The sequence below is a fragment of the Micropterus salmoides genome, unplaced genomic scaffold (genome assembly GCF_014851395.1).
Source record: "Micropterus salmoides isolate LMB-PRFRI ecotype aquatic unplaced genomic scaffold, ASM1485139v1 Ms_hic_scaffold_22, whole genome shotgun sequence".
In the NCBI taxonomy this organism is placed as follows: Eukaryota; Metazoa; Chordata; class Actinopteri; order Centrarchiformes; family Centrarchidae; genus Micropterus; species Micropterus salmoides.
The window spans coordinates 17,961,084-17,988,396 of record NW_024041373.1 but is presented as its reverse complement, the minus strand read 5'-3'; the positions used below and the strand labels follow the sequence as shown (position 1 = coordinate 17,988,396).

At 39.4% G+C, this 27,313-nt stretch overlaps 1 protein-coding gene across 2 annotated transcripts; it reads right to left on the bottom strand.

Annotated features, from left to right (window-relative positions):
- Positions 1-27,313, bottom strand: col17a1b (collagen, type XVII, alpha 1b). 2 transcript variants are annotated; one of them, XM_038737951.1, is made up of 56 exons: positions 26,915-27,313; positions 25,600-25,664; positions 23,793-23,843; positions 23,535-23,642; positions 21,692-21,976; positions 21,498-21,554; positions 21,363-21,398; positions 21,196-21,246; positions 17,965-18,111; positions 16,731-17,102; positions 16,462-16,650; positions 15,764-15,847; positions 15,571-15,630; positions 15,317-15,475; positions 14,599-14,691; positions 14,469-14,513; positions 14,232-14,375; positions 10,883-11,080; positions 10,743-10,793; positions 10,618-10,635; positions 10,463-10,489; positions 10,302-10,364; positions 10,112-10,216; positions 9,802-9,855; positions 8,601-8,636; positions 8,419-8,472; positions 8,277-8,312; positions 8,156-8,191; positions 7,984-8,046; positions 7,638-7,709; positions 7,495-7,521; positions 7,344-7,379; positions 7,208-7,243; positions 7,042-7,122; positions 6,872-6,907; positions 6,701-6,775; positions 6,241-6,318; positions 6,045-6,095; positions 5,859-5,921; positions 5,678-5,746; positions 5,551-5,577; positions 5,367-5,417; positions 5,173-5,256; positions 5,011-5,049; positions 4,742-4,858; positions 4,540-4,659; positions 4,340-4,450; positions 4,085-4,219; positions 3,885-3,995; positions 3,567-3,746; positions 2,303-2,455; positions 1,966-2,193; positions 1,458-1,622; positions 1,238-1,318; positions 1,077-1,151; positions 1-987 (listed from the first exon to the last, which is right to left on the bottom strand). In XM_038737951.1, exons 2-56 carry the CDS (start codon positions 25,652-25,654, stop codon positions 932-934), a joined length of 5,034 nt encoding a protein of 1,677 aa, XP_038593879.1. In that variant the 5' UTR covers positions 25,655-25,664; positions 26,915-27,313; the 3' UTR covers positions 1-931. The 2 variants fall into 2 exon arrangements, with proteins under 2 accessions (XP_038593879.1, XP_038593878.1); XM_038737950.1 differs by having other exon boundaries at positions 16,462-16,679; positions 16,760-17,102.

The following is a 27,313-nucleotide window of genomic DNA, read 5'->3' as shown; positions in this document are numbered from 1 at the left end:
AAAAAAATAGATTTATTTGTGTGTCTTTCAAATATATTGATCAAATGTCAATAAATCTAATCATGTAAAACATAACCTGGGAACATTTTATAATTTAATCTTTCCAACACTTTTAAAGGTATAAAGAAAATATATCAATTTCAGTGCGCTCTTATACAAAAATATACACTCCAATCAGTCATTATCTGAGTCCCTGTTTTTCAACCATTAATGTCTCCAACAAACCTTTCAACTAAATCCTCAGTCCTGACTACATTAACATTTACTGTAACCCTCGTCCCAATCCCCCCCTCACTCCGACTCTCAGGTTCAGATGATGCATTTGTTTTATATATTTAAAAATGTTAATTATTTAATAATTTGTATTTAGTGACCGGATAACAGCCAGGGGTCTGAGGTTGGCTTGATTTATGTGAATAATCTGCCATTATTGCATTTTATGAAACACTGAAGCGTTGACACAACATGTAACACATATAGTCCTCAGTACAATATATTCCTCAAAAGACAAAACACTTAAGAAACTACACCAGACACTCGACTAACACAAGCAATGGGAAAAGATGCAAAGTGCAATTTTAAAAATTCAGCAATTGCCAATTGCTTAAAAATAGATATTCTCTTAAAGCAAAGTTGCCCCTGGAAAATGTTTGAATGCAAGCTTCTAACTAAGCAAAGTAAACTTAATACACCCCCAAATAAAAGTCTTGTGTTACAGAAACACTGACCAGCAGCTAGATCCTACTGAAGCTGTTTTAAAGACACCGATGCATTGTTTTGGCCGCTTTTATTTTCTCAATTTGTCCTCTGACTTTTCTACACATGGCAACAAAAAGGAGCATTTTGACTACTTGCATCGCTACAGTTGAACATCTAAAAAATAAAAGGAGTAAAAAGAAATTCTGACATAATCCAGTAGTATGTTAGCACTTTAGCCCCCGATGGCTCGACGGCGATGCTTCTTATAACGACCAATCACTTCATTGCCTGCAGTGTATGGGGAAAAACAGGTGTATTGATGAGTTACATGTATGTAACACTTTTTATGTGGTTTGGGAACATTTGACTCAAGTTACCTGTATCCCTCTTCTGCACTCTGTGTGGAATTTGCATTGTGTATAACCCTGGTAAACCCTGGGGTCCAGGATCACCTGTAAACATGCGAAACATTCAGTTGCTCCACTAAAACTGTTATGCAATAAGCAGTAATTCTTTCATCAGCTCTGTTTAAATGTACCTTTGTCTCCTCTGGGTCCTGGGTACCCTCTGTCTCCCTTTGGTCCAGGGCTTCCTGGAGGGCCAGGTATGGTGCCATAGACTGCGCAGAAAGCAGAAGCACAGATTAAATCGTGATGAAGCAACACTTTCCAGCTACACTTACAAGTGTGGATGGTTTTCCATTCCTGTAAGCTTTAACCTGACACAGTATGTGGAAAATCAAAACTCTGTCTCCTCACTTCTGAAGAAGTCCATGAGGTCAGCTGTGATGTTGCCATAGGCGGCGAAGACGCGGCTCTGACCAGGTGGTCCAGAAGGTCCGGGTGGACCAGGGGGGCCTTGAATCGCTCTGACATTTGTCCTCAAAGGACCCTCAACTAGATACTGCTGCAGCAGGCCTTGATCTAGAGCAGAGTTGTTAAATCAAAGCATTGTAGTGACAGATTTACACTTCTTTCATCAGAGGTGGAAGAAATAGTTCCTTTAAGTTCCAAGTTATCCAGTGGTAGATGGTGTATAAACCAATATCGACTAATAGAAGGGCACAGGATAACTTACTGAATCCATAATAGCACGCCCCTAAAGTATTATGCAGTTAGAGCATATCTACCAAATTGAAGTAAGATATAAAAATGTGAGTGAAAAAGTTTAGTAATATTAACTTATCATGTTGTTCTATAAATAAAGGAGGGGTGTTGGGATGACCAAAAAAGTTTACTCTACGTTTGAGGGCTGTAATGGACTCACTCTTGATGTAGTCAGTCACTTTCAAGGCCACGCTGGAGTAGTCCAGCGTCTCTGCGAGCTTGTTGACGTCGGTCTCTCTGTGCTCAGAGCCATAGCGAGAGTCGCCCTGGGAGTAGCTCCGGCTCTGCGTGTGGCTCTGGAAGTAACCCGAATCTCCACGCTCTCCTTTCTGACCCCTTGGTCCTGGAGGCCCTGGTTGTCCAATGAAGGAACGACGTACACTGTCACCTGTTAAAAAAAAGTAGTTTGTATCACCTTCAGGTTTCACGGAGGTTAAATGACTACAGATACTGATCACACGACTTTCATCTGTCTGTGCGCGATGTTAGGAGCTTACTGGTTAGATACTCTTGAACTTCAGAGCGGATGCTCTCCCGAGGGAAGTTTCCACTGTAGGAAACTGATCCAGAGTAACTGCCTGGTGGACCCTGTGGTCCCGGTGGACCTTGAGGGCCAGGAGGGCCGGGAAGACCTCTGAACTGAGAAGAGCCTGAAAAAAATTCAATTTAACATTATAGTCAAATGTTGTGCAACCCCATTGATGTTAACAAGGGGGGATGGTAGACTACAAAATAGGGAGTGGACAAATACACAACTGTCAAAGACCAGAGAGTTAACACTTGTAATCTAACTGAATGTTAAGCTACATATAGGCAGGCTTTAATGCGGGGATGTTGTGTTGCGTTACATTTAAGAGTAACTTCACAACTCCTTAAGATCCTTGTTTGTGCTGACCTCCAGCTGTTTATCTTCTCACCTCACCACAGTAATATAGAAGTGAACTAAATGCAGATGGACTTGAATGTGTTACGTGACAGACATGATTTGAAACATTTTGTTTTGAAAGATTAGTCTGAAAAGTGAGTTTGAAAGAATTCAGAATTTGGATATTCAACCTTTTAACCCATTAAAAATTTAAGGTGAAAGCCTGTATAAAAGAGGATTGTAATGTTATATTCTGTTTATTATTTCTCTTTTGTAAAATTATTATTTGTATAATTATTTTAGAAGAAAAGGAAGAATGTAATGTTTTGTATACATGGTATGTGTGGTGATGTATTGGTCACAATAAGGCTGATACAGGAGCATTTAGAGAATGGTTTTCAGGGGTTTATGCTGCACTGTGCATCTCTCTCTTTCCCCTCCTGTTGGTGACTTAAAGCAAACAAAATGGATATGCATCTGCAAACACACTGCCTTTGGTTGTTGTTTACATGAAATTCTAACTTGTTTTGATATCCACGTATAAATGTTTAATCCTGTTTTCAGTAAATATTCTCTCAGAGAGGCACTTACGACGATAATTAATGTTTAACGTGAAACATTTTAATGAGAATTTACTTATTTTTTTCCTCCTCTAAGTGTAATTAAAGCTATCATTTTACTTGAGGGTGCTATAGATAATCTAAATATATATAAATATAATGTAATCATTATTTTCATTTGTGCTGTACTGTAAACAGTGCAATAACGTTGGTTGTAGGTTGCGGATGGATAGTTGTGTGTTCAATATGGACTCATTTAACCTTATTGTTATTGTAATAACGACTATTATTAGTGAAGAAAGAAAACATTATGTTCATCTTTTCTGGCAGACTCACTCTGCAGGTAACGCTGAATTTCCTCCAAGCTGTAGCCACGACCTCCTGCCCCGTACACAGTGGCAGTGGAGACTCCTGGTGGCCCCTGAGGGCCTGGAGGGCCAGGGAGCCCTTGGACACCCGGAGGACCGGGAGGGCCACTTTGTATGGCAGAGCTAATCCAGGAGCGGAATTCTGAATCTAAGCAGATGAAGAGACAAAGTAGATGAAGCGAGTGAATTACTTTTCTCTGTTCTTGGAGAATGAGCGCTGTGATATTAACTCTCCAGGTGAAACAACCAGCGTCTGTTAACAGGGAACGCAAATAAAATGACTTACTTCTTATCAGTGCAGAATAGTCAATTGTAGCGGTAGTGAAGCCGGAGCCCACTGCAACAGAAGGCCCAGGAGGACCGGGTGGTCCGGGTGGACCTCTAGCGATGCCTCTTTCTGAAAATGACATTAAAAGCAACTTGATTGATTAAGTCCAGTCACCACTTTAGGGGGTATTGGGTTCTGTTAGTGCAACCTGTGCTCACCATTCATGAAGTTGAAGACATAAGTGGCTATCTCCTCTGCACTGTAACTGCCTGAAATTCCTCCTGATGTCCCTGGTGGTCCCGGTGGTCCTTGTGGCCCTGGTTGTCCTGACAAATATCTCCTCACATCGTCTCCTAGACAGATCACAGTAGAGAGACATAAGTGCTGGAACTTTTTTGTCATCACAGTCAAATGAGATGATGTAAATATGCAGAGGGCAGTGTGGGTAATTTATGTGTCTGTATTGTACTTACTCTGAAGCATGGCGATGAGACCACCGACCGTCAGGGATCCAGAGCCAGGTCCAGGAGGACCCGGAGGTCCCGGAGGGCCCTGAACACCAATGCTGAGGCCTGAGCCCGAACCTGAAATTGCACAACACGGTTGTACAAGGTTGGCCCCCATTCCACTAAAAGTATAATAATATACATTCTGGGGAAAAGCACAGGCTTACGTTGTATGTATGCAATGACGCGAGTAGAGATGTCCTCCATAGAGCCTGAGAAGGTTCCAGGGATTCCTGGAGGCCCAGGTGGACCTGGAGGTCCGGCGATAACAGCCAGTCTGCTTCTACCTTCATGGAACAAATAAAACATGTCTTTACTATGTTCTCCTCCACCCCTACCAACAGCCTGTGAGCTTCAGGAAAAACTTACTTAGATAGTCAGTGATGTACTGGTGCATCTCACTAGAAGAAGCAAAGGAGCCTGGATGGCCTGGAGGACCAGGAGGACCTGGGGGACCAGGAGGGCCTGAGGTGACTGAGATGGAGCCTGAGAAAAAAAATACAAAACAGATAGTGGAGACCCTGAAGAAGCCATGTGGACTCAAACTAACGTCTAAACTACTTGAGATAAAACAACTTTGTGTTTCATTGTAAAGCGAAGTTTTAACAATACAATAACTTATAATTAATTTTTTCTACCTCTTGAAGAACCAGGAATACCTGGAGCCCCAGTGTCCCCTTAGAAATGATAAACAACAACAAAAGCATTATCTTCACACAGGCAGATACAGTATTTACTCTGAAACATAGACAATTAAACGTTGACAGCATTCATAGAGTTTGACGCGTTGGTAGGTTTACCTTTAAATCCTTGTGGTCCTGGAAGTCCAGGAGGCCCTGGTGGACCTGGTGGACCAGGGATCCCGTGTCCTCCGGAGTAAGTCACTGTTAGGAATAAATATATATACGTTTAAACATTAAGCTCGCTCCTCATACACCCACAGTAAGTGTGTCTTTCTAACGTGATTTAGTCTGATTTGTGTTCGGATGCTGACCCCTCTCAGAGCTTCCTGGTCTTCCTGGGGCGCCTGGCTGGCCTGGTTCACCTGAGACACAAATGAAATGTCGCAATTATTTATGCTGGGAGGCTCACAACTATCTGCGTTGTTCCATAACAGTCACCACAGTTAGCAAACACAAAAACAAATGTTTGGTGACAATTCAAGAAAGACACCTTACCTTGGTATCCCCTTGGTCCAGGAGAACCTAAAATAGTGATGGAGATGTTGTAATAAAATGCAACTAAAACTGAGAGAAAGGAAGAATTCTTTAAATGATGCATTTTGTCTTCACAAAATCTGATCACCTGCTGATCCTTTAGGCCCAGAAGGCCCAGCTGGTCCAGGTGGTCCTGGTGGTCCGGTGTAATACGTGCCTGTGAGGAGAGCAGTGTTGAAATGTTTTCTGTTTTCTGCTAATTACACATGTAACCCACATCAAGACAGAGCACAAGTTTAGGTTCAGCAGATTTAGATTTAGGATCATACCAGAGTTGGATGCAAAGCCTCCAAAATCTCCTTTGTCTCCCTTGGGTCCTGGTCTTCCATAACCTACAAAGCAGAGAAATAAATGAAGTTTGATATAAATAATGGATGAGCTTCATATAATAAACAAACACACCGCATGATCCGCTCGTCTCAGAGTCCATTTTTGGACTTAGTGGATTTACTTGCCTGGCTGACCTGGAGGCCCAGGCGGTCCTGGAGGTCCTTGTCTTGAATCTCCTAAATAACATTCAACAGTCAGTTACGCAATTTAAAGAACATTGTGAGTTTGACTGTGGTCATTCTCCTTTGCTGTCAAACAAATCCCGCAAAATCATTGAAGTCTTTGCTCACGCTGCAGCAGGACATGTTGCGTCTTATTTACCTGGACGTCCAGGAGGACCCGGTGGGCCGGGCGGGCCGGGTTTTCCTGATGCATCACTGGCAACAAACAGCCTGGAAGCTGAAACAAAAACACAACGTTTTAAATAATGGACAGTATTCTGATTATTCTGATCAGTAGAGAGGGCTTTCCTGTTGTAACATCTGAGGCATTTACAGGATAGTGGTAAACGCTAGCATGGAAGTTAACACAAATAGAGAAGTGTGTAATGTCAGTTTTATTATTTGTTAGCATTAGCCACCTTATGCTACTGGTGATACCAGACCAAGTAAGGCTGTGGCATCTGCAGCTGGGTATACTGATTTTATTGCTTATGAAGAAGATTGTGTAACTTGTTTTTTCTTTCAAACGTTACATGGTCTTGCTATAAGTGTATACTTTAAGTGTGTGATGTTACACGCCAGACCTCTAAATACTGTATGACTCACTCACTCACTCTCACCTCTGTCTGAGCTTACACTATCAGCCGTTCTCCCTGTTCCTGGTTCTCCCTGAGCTCCCCTGTCACCTTTAGGACCTGTGAAGACAAACAACAGTGTCTATGAGCTCCCGAGGGCTACATAACCAATCTAAAAAGCTTTGTTTTGGGAGCAAAACAAGCATGGTGACCTACCAGCTTGGCCAGGCAGACCAGCAGGGCCAATGGGACCTGAGGAGGGAAGTAAAGAAACACCAACACTTTGACGTTACCAGGATAAGTATTGCAACTACTGACATGGTGCAGTTATTCAGGGCTGAGATGCAAGGTCTTCTGGCTACTTTCCAGTCATTAAAGGGTCATACCTGATAATCCTGGAGGTCCTGCTGGGCCAGGAGGACCAGCAGGCCCAGGTGGTCCTGGGATACCAACAGAAGCGGAGCCAGCTGGAAAATAAAAGTGATGGTCAGATATCGAACTATAGTCTTATCAATAATGTGTTAAAATATAAAATGTGTCATGTTCTGTTACCTGCGTTGATGATTCTTCCTGGTTCACCTGTTTCACCTAAAACAGACAGACACATGTTACATCAGATGCACAGATTAGTAGCAGGTGATATTTCTCTGCTGCAGGTCTAGGGAGGTGACCTTGACAGTAGCCATACCTTTCGGGCCAGGCTGTCCTGGATTCCCTGGTATCCCTAAAAGCAAGACGTGAGTCCATTTTTAGTGTTGTCAGCTTTAAAAGCAAATAATTTACACCAAGGGGCAGAATTAATAATAGAAGTATAATATGTGTTAATATTAGAGTCGTACCTGGTGGTCCTTGAAGCCCAGGTGCTCCTACAGAGGGGGAGATATTATGAATATATCTTGTCATATTATCCACCGATGGTAATGGTAAAGGTTAATAAAGCTGAAGATCAAGTTTCATAAGAGTGACATCAGGCTCAGTTTACCTTGAATTCCATTATCACCAGGAGACCCAGCAGGGCCTCTGAGTCCAGGGGGCCCAGGAGGTCCTTGATCACCTGAGGGATTTTATGTACTCTTGTTACTGCCACATCAAAATCAGAAATTTTGTTATGTTTACACAGAGCCAGGCTAGTTGTTTCCCCCTGTTTCCAGTCTTAGTGCTAAGCTAAGCTAACATGAACGGATATGACAGTGGTATTAATCTTCTCATCCAACTCTCTGCCAGAAAGCCAAAAGTCAAGCTGTTTAATGTAGTTTGGAAGCACAATACAATAATCTGAGTGTCCAAGAATCAATTAATTATCTGAGGCTGAAGGTCCTGTGACTCACCAGTGGATCCTTTGGTTCCTTTCTCTCCAGCTGGCCCTTGTAGACCTGGTAAACCAGAATCACCTGAGGAGTGGGACAACTGGATCAGGAAACTATACATATCACTAGTAGGCTACATATCATGCCAATTTGTCAGCGTCAAAAATAGTTTAATTCACAAAGCTGTACTGACCTGGCAGACCTCTGAGACCTTTGTCACCCTGTTCACCTAAAATAAACATTACTTAGACCAGTTAGAAACAGTCACTGATCCCACAAGTCCTAAAAAAATCCTGATTCAGTTACAAACAAACCTTTAAGTCCTTGAAATCCAGCAAGCCCCCTGTCACCTGCAGAGCGAGAAGAGTAACTGTGAGTAAGATCATAGAATATAAAATAAACTAAATTAACCAGTTCAGTGTCTTTAGCAACCGAACAAATGTCCGCGTAATCTACCTTTAGTCCCAGGTGGGCCTGGTTCGCCACGGAAACCCTGAGGACCTGGTTGGCCTATAACAAAACAAATCCCAGGGACTAAGTAAAAGCACCACTAACATTGTTTTCAGTTGGTGCTGGTAAATTTGAGATAAAAAGTGTTTCTGGAATCACTGTACTGAATGATAACAGGGAAAACTGACCTGGTGGTCCAGAAAGCCCAGGAGGTCCAGGTGGGCCTAGAACAAAGATTATCATTATAAGAATTATTAAAAAGGAAAACCACTGTTTAACAAGAAGATTATAAAAGCATCTGGGCACCTTGAATTATGCTAAACAAACACATAAACAAAAAGCTAACATTGGAATTAAAAACTGACATAGTTAAGAGTGTAAAACTGGGAATTGACAGTGATGTTATATTTTCCCAAAAGACGCAGTAAAATAGCACTTTTTCTTTCTTTTTTATAGGCTACATTACTGACTGAAATTAATTCATCCATGCAGTGTTGGTAATCCCCAATTGATCATATTTTAACATAAAATATATATATAATAATTGTAATAGCCTACAGCAGAACAAAAGGAAAAACAAATGAATACACTTTCAAATTAATAAAATATAAAAAATAATATATGAATGAAATGTGTTCCTAATACAATGAAGCCCAACACACTGTTTTACATCAATGCACCAGGAAAGATCGTAGAGCGTACTGTATACATAAATACTTACATCTGATACAAAGTGTTAGAAATGCTTCATTATCTAAAATGTATCTAAATAATCTAAAGTCACAATCAGCACTTTGTGTGTGTGTTTCTTTCTTAACCTTTCTTTTGATAACCTTAAATGAGTTACTTTTCCGATTATAAACAGGACACTAGTGAAGTTTAGGGTGACAATTAGAGAGTTAATGATTTTTTTACGAGGAGGGGTGGGAAACAAAACATAATTTTGCAAAGCACTGGTGCTACTGAAGCAGTGAATTAAGGCTGTTGCTGTGCTTGTACTTTAAGTAACCATCATAAAACATTTCAGAACAAACCAATTTCACATCGAACATGTGGTCAAACGTCTGTGATATGGTGTTTTCCAAAAAAAGAAGCAGCAAGAATTTAATATGAAAATTGTTTATGTTTAATTTTTCACCATTTGAGACATTTTTACTCTTAATTACTTTATGTCTATGTCAAGGTAGTGATCTTCTTTGCTTTTCACTGAACAACATGGAGGCGACTCTATGCTGCCACCTGGTGATGTTTGTAGTTCATCCACCATGAGGTAATAAACTGTTACAGATGCACCTTTTGTCAACAACTGAAACCAATGGTACTTTGATGATAAAAACATTAGACAGTTAGATGTTTTTGTTTTGTTGAAGTTCTGTTCAATGATCTCACCTTTTGGTCCAATAGATCCCACAGACCCAGGAACCCCAGGATCTCCAGGAGGACCTGCATAAACCAAACAAACAAGATCTTGTAGTGATGGAATGTAAATAAACTAGGTGTTATTAGTATCACTAATAAAGCATTGAGTGAACCTGAAAAAGCCATAGGTGAAACTCGAGGTTCACAATAAACATAGTAAAGTCATTTCAGTGGCATGTTTTTGATTTTTCATTGCTGAATCCTGCCACCTGTTGTTGCTGTGCATGGGGTATTTCTTGTTTTAATGAAGGTCTGTTACTGCTGGGAATTTGAGCCATACCTCTTTCACCTTTTGCTCCAAAGCCTGAAGGTCCTGGCTCACCTCTGGGGCCAGCTGGGCCCTCACGACCCCTCATACCTGGCGGCCCATCCAGCCCGTGATCACCTGATCAGATATAACACACAGTCATTGTAAATGAGCTAATCAGTGTACTTGCATCATGTATTTTGAACTGAAGCACCCTGTGTACCTTGGTTTCCTTTCTGTCCTTTCGGACCCTCGGGGCCTGCATGTCCCATCAGGCCCGGAGCACCTGAGGTCAAACGTCACAGTCAGAAAAATTACATTATACATGATAGTCCTAAGAAAACACAAAATACTGTTAAAGACTCAAGGAAAATCCTTCCTCACCTGGAGGTCCAGTGAAACCAGAATCTCCTGTGACAAGTGAAACATACATTTGATTATGATGAGAGTACGCAGTAGCTGACAAACAACAGACCAATAGAGTTACAACTGAAACATCTGAAAAAGATTTCTAGCAGTAAGTGATTTTGCTTCGCGACCTTTAGCTCCAGGGTCCCCTGAAAAAAATATAAAAGAAACATAAATTAACATAAGTTAAACACGCCTAAAAAAAAGGGTATATGTTTAGATTTTATGAAAAAGTAAAAGTAAAATGAAATTTTACCTTTAGGTCCAGGAAGTCCTCTCTCTCCCTGCACTGATGATACTAGTAAACCTGAGATGGGAAACAACAGTTCAGTGAACATGAACATGTGTATGTATGTGTTTGTGTGTGCGTGGGGGTGGGGGGTGTGTGTGCAGTACCTTTGAATGCCTGTGATTGCATTTCAGCTCTTAAGATTTGCTGGATCGTCGTCTGAAGAGAAGTGTTTTCAGTGAAGTCGGTACCATCGGTGTCAGTATTGACTCTGTTGTCTATCAGTCGACTGGTCTCAGCATTTAAGACAGAGGTCGAGGCCTCCAGGGTGGCCACGCGATTCTTCAGCTTTCTCACGTCCTCAGCTGAGGAAGAGACATTTGGTAAGATGCACATACAAGAAGCGCACGTTTAGACAGCGATAAGAAATTAGTCTCATTCAGCTTTTTGATATTGTACAGAATTTCTCCTTCTTTCAATGTAAATGTCATGATTATATGTTTATCATTATATGTATGTATGCTTATATGTAAAGGACTTTATGATGCATTTATATATGCAATTGTGGAATATAAACAAAGTTTCTTATTGTTTTTCTTAATCTTATAATTATAATAGCTTTGCATTCAGGAAAGTCACTTTTCCGATCTAAATGAATGCACATGAATGCACCATTCAGACTGACTTTTCAATCAACTGAATTTCTCAGCAGATTTTCAAAAGGAAAATAGAAATAATGGATATAACTATATAACCAGTTCTTGTTGAATGAGGCAGGAGGTGTATTTAAAAATATTTTATATACAGTGTAAGGAAAACACCATATTATTTAATTAATAAAATAATAACAAGACATCCTACTTATAAAGCTAAAACAAGGCAAACATTCAGCTGTTCAAAACAAAATAGAAAAAAAGCTGTCTGACATCAAGACATATACACTATATTTAAATATAAAAAATAACACAGTAAATGATTAGATACATCACTGATCAAGGCCAATAACCCACATTGTCATTACTTAATGTGTAAGGTAATGTTAACTTTAGTGTGTAAATTAATGGGTATCCAGTTAGCTTGTAGTTCACTACTACCCTTAGTTAGTCTCTCTGAATAGTATCTTTATGCCTGTTCTGCAGTCCAGTAGTCGCTAACCTTTTCCCACCACATACTGCCAAAATCTCATTAGCTAAAGCCAAACAGTCAAAGTAACACATCTGATCTCTTCTGTCAGATCACTCAAGAAACACATTACTGTAAAAATATGAAAACCTTGGTACAGAGCAAAGTCTGACAACTGCCCAACAGAAAGTATGTTACTGTGGAGTCGGTTAATTAGACAAGCTTAAAATTTTAACAACTTTTAGCCGATATTTGTTTCAAATCTGACAGTCCCTGTTTGCAATGGATGTACAGACAACTAGCACTGTATTACTTTGACTAAAACGTGATGATTCTGAGGCATGTTTTGGAGTTGTAAGAAGTGTCGTCTTCTGTGATTTCTGAGCAGATTTTTGGACGTTTATTAGCTATAGACATCATGATAACAATGTGTTCGGAAAGTGTATGCCACACTGAATCTAAAAAATATATGTATCATGTCTTTGTGTTCACATTTGACTCAGTTATGACTCACAAGTTCACAACCTTGTTTCTGTTCAATTCATATTCAACTTATTGTGTCTATCCTTTTACCACAATAATCTACACTATATGAAAATCAGTCAGTAACTGCTGAACAGGTTTTGAAGTGTACATGCTCCTACAAAACAAAACAAAGTCCTATCTTGTGATTTATGATACCAGACAGAAACTCAAACCCATACCTAGTTATTGTGTAATAATAACCTGTAAGGACGGCATGCTGCTCTGCAGAAAGCTGATCAAATTAAAATTAAAATTAAATATCTTGATTCTGAACTATCATTGAAATCACGCATTGATCGTGTCTTACGTAAAGTCAATTTAGGAATCAATATTTTACATAGATCTTGAAACTGCTATACGCACAGCGTCCATAAGAAACTTGCCTCTCAATATATACTCCCGATTCCTGACTATTGTGATGCTGTCTATCAAAGCGCTGTAAAATCTAACTTTATCTGGCTTTACAGCCATAGGTGTCATTTACACTGGGGATGCTAGTAACATGTCCCCACCACTTTTTGAAATGGCTGATTTTGTCCCCTTCACTTTTTAAAGCATAATTTGCTAAAAAAAAACAAAAAAACACTTGCAGTTAAATAACAAATGAAAATGCCTTTAGAAAGGTTTATTTGCACATTAAGAAAACATTTAAGAAGAAACAAATGTGCATTGTCCAAAAAAGTAACTTAAGCTAAAAAACAAACAAGCTACTGATTATAAGATTGTTCAAACGTTCGTTATAAAGTGTTTAAAGATCTAAATTTTCTGGGGGAGGTCCCCCCAGACGCCCCACTCATACATCTCTGCATTGAGGATATCTTTAAAACACTGTTTAAGGATCTTTTGGGCTGGTTCTTGTGAACCTAATATTGCGTAGCGTGATGTCTCGCGAGCTAATCTAATCTGAGGCCCTTTGTCCCCACCTCTTTTCAACACAAAGTGACGCCCTTGCTTACAACAGTATTCTGTACCCAGTATCCAGTATACTGTAAGTTTGGCACTCTGCTCAGCTCTATTTCTCCGTCCATCCTGCTAAGAAAACAACTGGCTTTTAAAAAAAGGTTTTTTGTTTAAAGCCCCAGCAGATAGGAAGAATTTGGCTATGATATAAGATCCATATCATTAGTTTGTACGTTGAAGCTGTCTTTTTACCTTGATGCGCTGCTCCTGTTGTGAAGCTGTCACATTATGTATATACTGTACTTGAAGTTTATAACTGTGTTTTATTTGGTGATCCACTCACACTCTACTGCTTATCTAGAACTGGCCAGTTTTGGCCAACTTTTGGTTGTAATGTTCTCTAGATTTTCAATATTTCATATTGATAACTGTTTTTACATTGTTTTTATGTTGTGATTTGTGATACATGTTAGGATCCCCTCCAAAACGAGATGCTGCATCTCAAAGGGTTTATCCTAATACACACATTTGAATATTGAATACCTCAAACCAGAGGTTGCAAATGTTTTTTTATCTAGACAAATCCATTCCAACAACTTTCCTGCTGCAGGAAAACAAACTCTGAGTCTCTGATGTCATCAAGCAACAATTTCTGGAGCTGCTCCACTCACAGTGAATGCCAAACCGCCGCCTTTATGGCAGCGGGACAGTACCCAGAGATCAGGTTTCCAGGGAAAGGAATACATTTACTGTCTCACGGCTCTTAGCAGCAGTGTGAAATAATGCTCACTAGCCTGTAAAAGCTGAAACACACATTTTATTGGTTGAAAAATAGTCACTCCCAGGAACTTGATTGCAGAGCAGCTCCAGAGAGTCTCTCATGGCTCCTAAGGTTTTATCTTTAGGGAGATTTTTATTTATTTTTCCCTATTGAATCTCATTGTGTTGTGTATACTGCATTGACCTTACCCAGTGCAATGAGCCCAAACAGGAGTCCCAGCAGGAGCAGGGAGAGGAGGAGAAGACCCAGCAGCCATTTCCACCAGGAGCAACATGCATCAGAGCAGCAGCATAGCCCGCCACCTCCGAAGATGCCACTGTCCCTGTGGATCTCTGAAAAACAGAGAGTAAGAGTGAAATCCTCACTTTCAAACACTCAAATGTTCATCGTCATGTAACAATCTACACACATGAAATTAAAAATACCTGCATAGGTGGCTTTGTCTTTCATGACAACTCCAGATGACCCATCTGATTAAGGAATAAACAAACATCAGTCATTTAATTTCACAATCAAACTTTTTTCTTCTTGGAGATGTTTTTTAAGACCGCTCACAGTAAGAGTTTCCTGTCTCCGTCTTCAGCGGCATCGTCTCACTGTAACTTGAAATGAGCTTCTCTTTCTTTATTGAATCTCCTGACAGCGACCCTGTAAAATTATAAATGTTTTTTAAAACACAACTTTTGTATATTTATTGTGTTTAACAACACCACACAAATATAATATATCTATACCAACAAAGACAAAAAGTGCATGCAAACAAAATTAAAATAAGTGTGCATACAATTAAGAAAACATCTTCATTTTTAAGAGAGAAGAAGAAAAAATTGTGAATGCTGTCAACCCTTGTTAATAGGCACGTTGGTCTGCTTGTAGAAGGTCTCCAAGACAAGGAAGAGGTAAACCAATACTTTTAAAAGTGCTAGTACTTCAGTTCCTGATCTGATTATAGTGATCTATGAAAGCTAACCATTACAAGCTAAACACTTTTAATGGTAAATTCAAATTCACTTCACGCTACTTTGGCCTTTTCATTAAGAAACAGAAATGTGGGATCAATGTTGAGATGGGGTAAAACAACCAGAAGGCAGAAATTGTTATAGTTTACAATTCGTCAGTGGGATCACTGGGACTTCACGTCCATTAACAGCCTCAAAATCAAGTCAATACTGTATAAATGTGTTTTACGTGGGTTGGGGCCAGAAAAAGTAGAGAAATTCTATGAAGGAAAGCAAAATGTCAGCGTTTCTCCAGCGGTAAGTAACTGACTCACCTCCTCCAAACTGAACGCTGTTGCTGCTGGTGAACTGCTTCCCGCTGTCTTTAGCCAAAATGAGCATATCTGTGTCCCTCTTGGCTTGAACGTTCTCCTTGTCAGAGATCAGGAACTTATAGTCTTTCTTATATGAGTCATCAGTTTGGGATCTAGTGGCTGACAACAAAAAGAAAAAAAGACAGGAATCATTTAAGTTTGAGTTGAAATGTTGTGACTGTATCTGCAGGGAATTTATACTATTGTGGACTTACTTGTAGAGACTCCAGTGCTTGTGACACCACCATTTGACACATTCTTCTGAACGCCATAACCTGTAAATAGAAGCACACACACAGATAAATGCTCATATAATAAAGATGATATTTTGTATTATTATTACTAAGTGCAAAATATTTGAGAGTGTCAAGATATTGGGGGAAACTGTCAAAAAACATGCGGCTGTACCTCCTAGGCTAGCGTTTACGTTAGCTCCGCTGGTGGTGAGCACACTTGTAGTGGTAGGAGCCAGATTATTCTGAAAGCCGTAAACTATAAACAGAGATGTAAGGTTTGATTTGATTAAATTACATAAAATCTTACAAAAACACAAACATGACACACTTGTCCTAATATTCACAAAACAAAACAAAGAAAACAAGAAAACAAGAAAACAAAACACACATGATGCACAAAAAGACAAACATTTTATATGATAATAAGTTATAAAATAAAACAAACTCTAAGTAGTAAATGTAACACAATCAAGTTGTATTAAATGTAAGCATGACAGAATAAAAACAATAAAAGTGAATAATTCACTTATATTAATTAAAAAATCTAAAGATATTCATATATATATATAAGTTATTTATATGGCTTTGTTCTAAAACTTTGTTTAATCTTTGACAGGAAGTCACGATTTGCATATTAGTGTTGTAGCTTTGACGATGAGAGAAACACATTATTTGAACAATAATAATGGCTACTTTTAAGTAACTATTGAGTAAGTACCAAAGTGTGCTTGTTTGCTCATTTGTATATTTATTCATTCATATTTATGTCCACACACAGTACAAAACCATCACCAAAATATTCCTTCCTACATTACAACACGACCACATTTCACCTGCAGGTGACGGGTAATATTTAAGGGATGGTCTCACCTGACAGGGACGAGGGTGAGGTGAGGCCGAGCGGCGAGGATCCTCCCGGCATGTTGTTGGTGCCGATTTGGTACGTGTAGCTGCTGGTGTTGCCAGCAACCACCGTGGAGGAGGAGGGCAGCGTGGAGGTGGACCAAGAGAAAGATGGATGCGTAGCATCCAGTGTGTCATACTGGCCTGATCCCACACCAGTATCATACTGGGCTGATCTCACAGTGGTGTCATAATGGGCTGATTTATACCAGTATCATACTGGGCTGATTTAACACCAGTATCATACTGGGCTGATCTCACAGTGGTGTCATAATGGGCTGATTTAACACCAGTATCATACTGGGCTGATCTCACAGTGGTGTCATACTGAGCTGATTTAACACCAGTATCATACTGGGCTGATCGCACACCAGCAACATACTGGGCTGATCTCACACTGGTGTCATACTGCCCTGATTTCAGACTGATGTCATATTGTCCTGAGTTCAGACCAGTATCATACTGGCCTGATTTCAGAGTGACATCATGCTGGCCCGATTTCACACCAGTATCAAACTGGCCAGTTGTCAGACTGGTATCATACCGGCCTGATGTGTCAATGGTGTGGAACCGGCATGATCTCACACCAGAGCCAAGTGAAGACGAATCTGCAGGAGAAAAAAAGACACAAAAAGAAAAATCTAGAAAGACTCTCTGATTTAAAGCTAACAACAGTTTAATAGTTTATCATTGCATTTGAGTCACAGAACTAAGCAACAACAGATCCCTCAAAAAGCCAGAAATAAACTTTTGTCTATCTGGATCACAAAAATATTCTCTCACAAGAAGGATAAAGATTTTTGACCAAAATTTTCAAACTTTCTAAATTCAAATGATGATGGTTAACAAGCATGTGACAAATCTCCTTGCTCAATCAGTGTAACATTAACGAAAACTCAGCTTTAATTGTTAGGCATATTTATGTGTACTGATGTCATTTTCTATTATTTTATACTTCCATAATAACGTCTTGATATATGTGTTGTCTAAAATGAGCAAGGAGATATTCTCATTTTAATTGTGCAACAGGCAAACTATTTTTTGATCCAGATGAAGAAGAGTTTTTCAGGATTCTGGAAATACTATAAGTGTGGTACTTGTTGTTAATTTCTGGGTTCCCAGAGGATTTGTCTTTCAGAACACCAGATGCTTAGCTCTGTGGCTCGAATGTAAGGTAAATCCACGCTAGGCACAAACTGAGGCCATTTAAAACAATTTACTGTATGAGTGCTTGTGTGTGTAAAGCTGATGACACACAGAGCAACTTTTAGAGCAATCATGCAGGGCAACGTTGCCGTCAATGGTAATGAGTAAAGATTACTACCGTAATCCCCTTCCCCCACCACTCCGCCACCCGCCCCGCACCGGCCACTATCCGTTCAAATCATGGTCGGACTTGCCAGTAGCAAGATTGCCCAGCAACATTGCTCAAAAAGTTGCCCCATGTATCATCAACTTCAGGGTATATACCCGACTGAGTGGCCACAGAGATGGTCTTGGTTTCCACGCCAGCCTTTTTAGGGACAGGCAGGGTGATGGAGGTGTTGGAGGAGCGAGTGGGGCTGACGCTGCTGGAGCGTCCCTTCAGCAGCTTCTTCACGTCATCCAGCTCCGTCCCTGAAACACCACAGTCACACAAACAATGCTCACCAAATACAATACTGCAATATTCTACCTAATATTTAAATAGTCTAAATTATTTTACAATACTTCAATAAAACTGCGGTACTTCTAAGTTCATGGTACACTTACTCCACTAAATGTCAACAAAATATGTTGTATTATAAAATCAAGTTGAAGTTACCGGTGTTAAGGTTGCATGGTACGCTGGTATTTGAAATAGAATAAATACTGAATAAATGTGCTTTGCGTGTGTTTGGGCCAGAAAAAGTTGAGAAATTCTATGAAGGACAGAGAAATGTCAGCGTTTCTCCAGAAGGCGGCGGTAAGTAGCTGATGCTGCTGATGAACTGCTTCCTGCTGTGTTTAGTCAAAATGAGCATATCTGTCATATATATAGATATATTGTACTTTTTACTCAAATACAAGCTTCCCTGTGGGCTCAGAGCTGTAAGATGCAGTGAAATGCAGCAAAAAGGGTTTAAAAATGGGGGGTTAAAAGATTGAAAGTTTGTAATGACTTCCTTTTAATTATTTTACCCCCTAAAAAACCATTGCCATATAAACTGCATAATGCCTAATAATACAGATGATGCAGTCTGCATTTGGCTAATGTTCAGGGAATTAAGGGGGGAAATCTACCAATCAAATGTGTTCTTTCAGCTTTCTTGTCCATTTTAATTAGATTACTTCAGAATGTAAACATAATTTTGACTATTTGTATAATTTATAGGAATTAAATGTATCTCTTTTGTGCTTAGTGTCTGTCTGTTCGCCTACTATTAATATCTATGTGAGGGAATTTTCCTTTTGTGGGTAACAGGTGAAGTATGGGTCACATACATGTCACGCTCAGGGTCGTTGGCAGATCTAGAAGTAGTATGACCTCTGCCACCCTGGAAGTACTTAGTGCCAATGTCTCTCTCTCTGTTAGTGAACAAGACAGCTGCACTGATAGGAATGTGCTATTACAGTATATAGGAGCTGAAGCTTGGAGATATAGTGTGTTTGGGGTACGTGTTCAAATTTAGATGTTTATAGATTGACTATTTCCGCTTAGAATTCAATACATGTGACCTCCAGCTGACTAAGGTAATGCATTTAGGTCAAGCTTTCAGTAAGATGGCTACACATATTTGAGCCAATAAAGAATGACCTTGTATGAGATACAGACTCTGTGGGATGGCAAAGGGAAATATATTGTGGACCAAGAGGCAATCTTCAGATCTGATTTGGCATTAGACTGTGTTCTCACATGTGCTGCTGATGCGTCGCCATGGCCGAGCAACATTGAATGCTGTGTGACACATCCTGAGTTTCCTGACAACTTCTTCCTCAATAATAGTTGACTCAATCACAAGAATTTCCATCACAATTTATATTGAATTCAATATAATACATTATCAAACAATTTAATACATTTAAAGGATGGGATTTAAAGGTTGCTTAACTATACCAAATCACATTAAAGTCACTAGTCAAAAGCTGAGATGGTAGTTAATGAGATTTTCCCCTCCACCATTATTGGATTTAGCTACTGCCTCATTTTGATATGTAGAAAAACTGAAAGAATTAGACAGCAAAAATCTGAAGTTCGGATTGATTCTCTAGGAGGAGTTTGTTTGCTACGGAGTATGGAGTGTCTAAATTGCTTTAACGTGCAAAGTTTTGAGAGTTTTCGAGCACGTTTAGGTCGTCAAAATGCATTTGCAGAAAAAAAAGAAAGAAATGCTCTGGCCCTTATTACTAAAATTTCAGTTGATCAAAATGGATATTTTACAATTAGGCTGCAGATACCAGCTAGGGAAAATCTACCTTTTAGTTTTAGCTATCTCACAAACAAGCTTTTGCTTATTATAGCTCTCTTACTTTAGCTGTTAGCTGTCTGTTAGCTGTCTCTGGGGCACAGTGCAATAGGCTAATAATCAGTAAATAAAAGTATAAAATCTAAACAGTGGCCGTAATTCATACGTGTATGTGAGTGATAACACTTGTGTTCTTTTACTTGAGTAAAATGTTTGAATGCAGGACTTTTACTTGAGTATTTTCACCCGTGTTAAAAGAATTATTGAAGTTTTTAAGTAAAAGCGGCAGTATAAAGGGTACAATGGCTCCAGTCAGAGAGTTATAATTGAATAATGGATCATTATTACTGTTGCAGTACTCATAATACATTATTATCGCTGGCCAAGGTGGGACTATTTATCATAACTACTATATAATTTTATATACTGCTGGATAGTTTATGTTCAAAGTAACTATCACCTGTCAAGTAAACATAGTGGGTTTAAAAAGTAGCCTACAATGTTTCCCCCTGAAATGTAGTGAACTGGAAGTATAAAGTACAAGTAACTCAAAATTGTACTTAAATGCATGCTTGAGTAAAAGTACATAATTACATTCCACTTTAGATTATTACCCCTTTGGATTGCTATTTCTACTTAAAGTAAAAGTACTAAATACTTCTTCCACCACTTCTGAAAGTGGTGAGAGAAAATTTGGGAGTTGAGGTTGGGTTAAGGTGGCACAGAACTGTTAAAAAATGTGGATTTAATAATAGCAGTTATTCACTTTAATCAGCAGGGGGAGCGAACAGCGTCTGAAAAACTCACGACTCTCCACTGTTTTGCTTTAAACAGGAGGTGCAGCACACAGTGACTCATGTGTGCCATTGTTGCCACCACAAATCAGCCCCTTGAACATGAACATGGTGCAAACAAACCCGTGATCCTCATCGTTTAAATCTCACCCTTTTCTTTTTGCTAGTGGACTATAGACATACCTGCTGTCTGGGGGGAACTGCACATGTGTTACTAATTGAAATTTTCATGGAGGTCAACATGCATGTGAGAGGTGGAAGAGGGGGAGTGTCCTATGCGTGATATACTGAATCCTGAGCCAAAGCATTCGACAGCAGTGTAATTAAAAAAACATGCTGCTTCAAAGTGACCCTGCAGTAAAAGATATTTTGTTATCCAAGTGGTTTTTTGACTGAAGACGCTCAAATAAAGATGCTTTGTTGCTTTATGAGGAATTGCACAACCAGCAGCAAATGGATCAATGTGTCTCAAGTGGTCTTACATCTGCAGGCAGTGGGGGAGGCACTTTGTAATCTGGCTCTGATCTCGCTCTCTGGAAAAAAATCACAACACAATGGACAAAGGAATCCTGATTTAATAAAAAATAAAGCAATTCAGAGTCAGATGGTGCCTGAAATAATTAAGAGAAGAGGGGGGAAAACTAAATACCTCTACTTTCGCTCCTCCCTCTTGTGGTGCTGGAGCCTGAAAAGAAACAAACAGACATATCCTATGGGTTAAAACTGGAAGACTATTGTGTAATCAGAAAGTATTTAATGGCGTACAGATGTCACTCTAACTTACAATAGTTTCCATAATCTTTGCGTGTAAATTCAGGGGAGGAATTAGCACTGGAACTCCCTGGAAGAAAACACATAAGCAGCAGAAACATTGACGGCACCCTCGTGCACTAACATTTCCTTCACTTTTACAAGCTTCTGTTTCAGACACCCCTGATGCCAACTGTGCAGCGCTTGTTTTTATTAACAGGATCTCACCATCATATCCTCCCGAACGGCTGGATATGTTCTTCCTCTCCCGGAAACCTGGCGACAGGCCTCCTGACAAGCCAGCAGTCTGCGCTCTCCTGGCACCACCCGACGAGCTGGACCTGACTTTTGACACCGAGCTCACAAGATAACTGCCTCCGACTCTGCCTCCTCCTCCACTTCCGTACCCTTCTCCGTCTATGTAGCTCCCCCCGCCATCAACTCCTGAGGAGTCTCCTCCGAGGTAAACCCCTGAGGAGGAGCTGTAGCTACTGGTGTTCACACCTACAGAGGCTGGGGGATAATGCATACAATTTATTTTGGATTTCCTCTCCACAGGGCAAATGCACAAACACAAATATGATCTATAAGCAGTAGTGGAAATACTTTTACTCAAGTACAAATTTTACACGAGTAGCTCATTTCCACACTCTTCCTACATATCAGAGGGAAACATTTTGTTGTATTACGATTATCTGACAGCTGTAGTGAATTTACACACAAAACTTATGATGAGAGTATGATGCATTATTATAGATTAAACTAACCAACACTATACAAAGTATTTTATATTAGTGGTGATGTTTTATTTTACAAGTCCCGGTATTTGGTAATAATTTTCTAGGAATTTTCTAGAAAGATCTATGTAATTTTGTACATATTAAGGGAAAGTATAGACGACATTCTGAGACAGGTATTCTTGTAGATGAGTTGGGTTTATAAACATTCATTGATTTGGAATCTTAATGACAGCAAAAAACGATCCATTAAAACACAAGTAAATGTTGATTTATTATTGGAAACTTTACTCTCCAGTTGTTGAATGAATGTTTGGGCTACGGCCAGACAAATTTAAGATTTTTGCACGTTAAGCTGACTTTTAGATGAATTTATAGTTACATATCACTTCCTTTTTTATCAAATAACAGGAAGCTATGGGCAGTGGTGGAGGAAATATTCTGATCCTTTACTTAAGTTAAATACCACACTGTAAAAATACTTCCATATATGTAAAAGTCCTGAAACATGCTACTTAAGAAAAAGTGTGTGTTATCAGGAAAATGTAAAAATCCTCAATGCAGACAAAATTTATGTTACAGCTGAGGTGGAGCTTTTAAGTATTTTATATAGGACTTACTTAGGACTAATTAATGATTTTTTCATTACCCTTTTTCTCAGTTAATCAATTGATCGATAGTTGGGTTTGTAAAACTTAGAAAAGTGAGAAAACTAGTGAGAAACGCTGTCACGGTTACCCAGAGCCCACAGTGACACCTTTACAATATTTGTTTCTGTCTAAATATTGGACAAACTATATAATAATAATATTAATAATAGTTACGAGAAAAATTCAGCAAATTCTCACATTTGACAAGCTGGAACCAATAATGTTTGGCATTTTCACACGAAAACTAACCAATCATGGAAATTGTTTCTCAGTTCATTTTCCGTCAGTGTGCTAATTGATCAACTAACTGTGTCAGCTCTAATTGTATACAGGTATGCTGTGCACAATAATCTAATAGTATATGATAGGGCTACTCTATGCATTGAGTACGTTTACTTTTAATACTAAAAGTACATTTTGTTGATAGCACTTTTACTTTAGTGCCATTTTCAATGCAGGACTTTTACTTGTCATGGAGTATTACTACATTACTTGTGTAAAATATGTGAATACTCTCTCCACCACTACCTGTAAGTTTCTAAAAACTGCAAGTGAAAAATAATGATTCACAAGCCCAGAAATCAAAATGAGCGTTAAAAATATAAAGAGCAGCATCTCATAACTTGTCCGAACACACGGCCACAACTTCCTAATTTTGGATCATGAGTGGAAATTTGCTCTCACATGAAGAGAAATAAGTTCCACTGCTGTTCTGGGTTAAGACATTCTTCTCCAAGCCCAGCCCTCCAGCACTGCTGGACATATTCCTGTGATTTGATCCGCTGGTTCCCTCTAGCAACAAGAAGACACACAGCAAAACAAGGAGAAGCTGTTACTCATCGGGTACTTCCTTTAGAACTGCTCAGCTATAATTACTGCATTATGCATTTAGTTTACTGACAATAATTAAAGAAGGCATGACTGGATGAAAGAGACACTCACTTGGTGGTAGAGAAGTCAGTCTGGTCGTGGAGGTTACAGATTCGGTCACAACTGATGGCAGGAAAAAAGAAAGAGAATTATCATCCTGGGAGCTACTTGTTATTCAAACTTTTATATGTTAATCCCACTTGGCAGGTGTTGATGGACTGGCATGGTGATGACTTTTACACCTCCAGAGTTGTATAAATGTCACTTGATGATAGGCAGTGTGGGACTGGATGGATTTACCGCCATTATGGTGCAGTAGTAAAAGAATTCAGTACCACTTTCTAATAAAGGGCTTGTCAGCAATAACTAATGGTTTTGTTAATGGATAACAAATAATTAAATAGTGCTTTAAATATATATAAATATAAACCATTAATAAGAACACTGTTTGGGTTCCCAGGTTGGTGTTGATCCTCCTCTAGCAGGTTGTTGCTTTATCTTGAGCTCTCAGCCATATCTCAATGCCTTCATTTGCAGATGTAGTTTACTCATTTGTCATGGAGATGGCTTAGTTGTTATCGTGAAAAGTACAGAATATACAGTCTCCATGAATGCCCTGGAATCTGTCCAGTAAGTGGACGTTTGTGCTTGTTGTTTGCTGTTGGGTGTTTTGTTTGTTTTTGTGGTCAAACTACTATTTCCAAGGTTACTAATAAACCTTCCACCTCAACTTGGCTTTTACTCTTTGATAATTGTGCTGTGAACTTTTTTATGTTGTATTTTCTCACTTAAATCAAAAACTGTCTCCCCAAACCTGTTTCTTTAGAGGCAGTTAAACTCTTTGCTGGATATCAAGTTAGGGAAAATCATTAAATAAAGTTTGTGTAAATCATGTCATGGCTATAATGAACCGGTAATTAATACTAATAATCTCCTTCTTCCACTAGGAGGCATCTTGTTCTCCATCTGCAGTCTGTTGAGTTTTACTGGATTTAGTCATAGATAATGCAAATTCCATTTCCTCTTCATACTACCTCTTCGCTCCTCTTCTTCCTCCTCCTCCAACCTTTTAGGGACATTTGTTCTTTTCAGGGTCAAGGCTAAAAACTAAAGGTGATCATTCTTTTGCTGCCATTGCTCCTTGACTTTGGAACAGCCTCCAAAAAGGTCTCGAAGAAGCTGAATCAGTGCATAAAAGGCTTTTTTTTAGTCCTTCCTGAACTTTGTATATTGTGTCAAACCTTACTTTCTCACTTTCTTTTCTCTCTTCCGTAGCTACTCATTTGAAAAGTGTTACATAACTTAAGTTTACTAACTTTCTTTTAGAGGTGACATAAAACAAGAGAAGAATGAGGGGACAACAAGACGTCTAGGTTGGCGTCAAACATATAATCAGGCGTCTCTTGACCCCGCCATCAAAAGATGAGCTGCTCAGTTATGACTACTGGAGGAAAACCCGAAGGATGACTTACACCCTGAGACCCGAGAGAGAGGAACAAAAATAGAAACCTGAGACCAGTGAAGGCATGCCAAGATGTTAGTGTTAGTAAACCCCCCCAAAACAGAGAGTCAAAAGCGCACAAGTATTTCTGGGTCTTTAAAAGCAGACACTTAGCCAATCTGTCATTAAGCTTTGAAATGAAAGATCATATTTTTATGTTATGCCACAATGAGGTCTGTGGAAATGGGAAACTGTTTTATTTTGTTTAGATTTTGATGGTTTACACACAGTATTTGAGAATCAAATTCATCTCCACTGCGTTTGCGCGGCCAGAGCTGGCCTAGTGGGCTAGTGTTTTGACCCTTTAACTTGTGTTTTTTATGGTTACTTTGTCTTTTGGCAGCTTCAAAACTTCATAAAAAAATTCAAAAATCTCACCCTTTTCTTCTGACAAGCCTCCTGAGAAGTCCATCTGTCTTGTTAACTCGTCCATCCCATCATATCTGGTGATGATAAAATGTTGACCACGTTCATGCATAGATACTGTGCCAACTGTCGTTAAAGGTCTGTTTATTCCTTGAGTTGCAACTGCGGTTAGGGGGCATATTAGCAAACATTTGATGGGAAAATGTCAAACAGTTATGCCAGGAATGATTTGGGTTAAAGACCAGGCCGCTTGTATCAGATGTTTACTGCATCAATTTGAAATTTTATGCCACAGAAGAGAGAAAAATGTCATCACATCAGTCTCATGATCATATTTTAAAAGCCACAATCTAACAGCAACACAATTTCCTGCTTTAATGATCTTGATAAAAACAGGAATTCTGCAGTAGGACCAAGATAGATCAGGTATATAAGACATCAACCATACTGTGTTTAAAAACAGGTAACTTTCCAGACAATTAAATCTCATCTGAATGGTGAGAAAGGCCCCAGAAGCCATAACGCATCATCTATAGATCTCAATAGACATTGTATTCACTTTGTTAGACCAAACTAACAAAAGGACAAAAGAGACCAGTGGATCACTGCACAGCTCTGACAAGCCATCTTCTCACCACACCCTGCCACACGTTTAACTGCATATGCTTGGTTTACTGCACACTTTGATTTAACAGTTTTACAGATACAACATTTTTAAAGGTGAAATTTCCTCATCGCCTAGGTTACTGAAATCAAAATCTGAAATCATTAATGTTTTTCCACTTTAAGCTCAGACTAAAGTACAATATTAAGTGAAAGTCCATTAAACAAATAGCCTATCTCTCAACAGCCTACATCTACTTCTTCTTTTTATTATAGCTTGTAAAATCTCTCTGTTATAGCCAGTAACTGATCTGAACAGCAACTATGAAAGGCCAGGTCCTGTCTTATATTTAGAGGGATGTAAATAGCACAGCAAAAGAACATGTAAAACTATCCTGAGATCACTATAACAGACTAATTTTATAGATATCACCAGATGGAAAGTGATCCCCAAAAACGCCACTGGGTTTTAGAGACTAGTTCAGAAGTACTTGTATTTTTTTTTAATAGGAATATAGAGGACTTTGCAGCTTCCATCCTACAAAGCCAATAAATCCAAACTATAATAGCCCCAAAAAATATCTTGACAGACCATCACCAAACTCCCAGAGTGCAGTTGTTAGTGCAGAGATGCAACAGCCAGGTGGGAAGAAACACCCGCACCATCCAGCATACAAACAACAAGTCTCCTGGTTATTCCTGCTATGTTGTTAAAAATCCATACCTTCAGCCAATTCCAGCAACAATCAATCAAATCCAGACTCCTCTCAAGATGGACCGACTGATCCACGGGAGGAGTATAATGTGTTTATATGAAGTTGACGCGCCGCGGTGGGATGTTCTCAAAGTCCTCGCTTCTTTTGTGCCTTTTTCGCTCAACTTTCCCAGGCAAGTCAAAACACTGATTTGGGCACCGGTCCCAGCCGCGCCCATCAGCACTGGCGCTTTGGCAGGCAGGTGTAGTAGACGGCACGAAAAGCTGGATTTTAAAAAGAAGTTGAAAAAAAAACAGCGCCTGAGGGAACCAATTAACTTGCCAGTCTCACCTCTGCAGAGACAGACAGTCGACTGTGAAAAAAGATACGTGATGAACTCTTCCTTCTGCTGCTTCTGCTTTACCTCA

Coding starts and splice junctions, on each gene's coding strand:
- col17a1b (XM_038737951.1), bottom strand. CDS start 25,654: ATGGACGAGTTAACAAGACAGATGGACTTCTCAGGAGGCTTGTCAGAA. Junction 7,710..7,983: donor AGGAACCAAAGGATCCACTG/GTGAGTCACAGG, acceptor AAAATCCCTCAG/GTGATCAAGGACCTCCTGGG. Junction 5,747..5,858: donor AGGCTTTGCATCCAACTCTG/GTATGATCCTAA, acceptor CTCTCCTCACAG/GCACGTATTACACCGGACCA.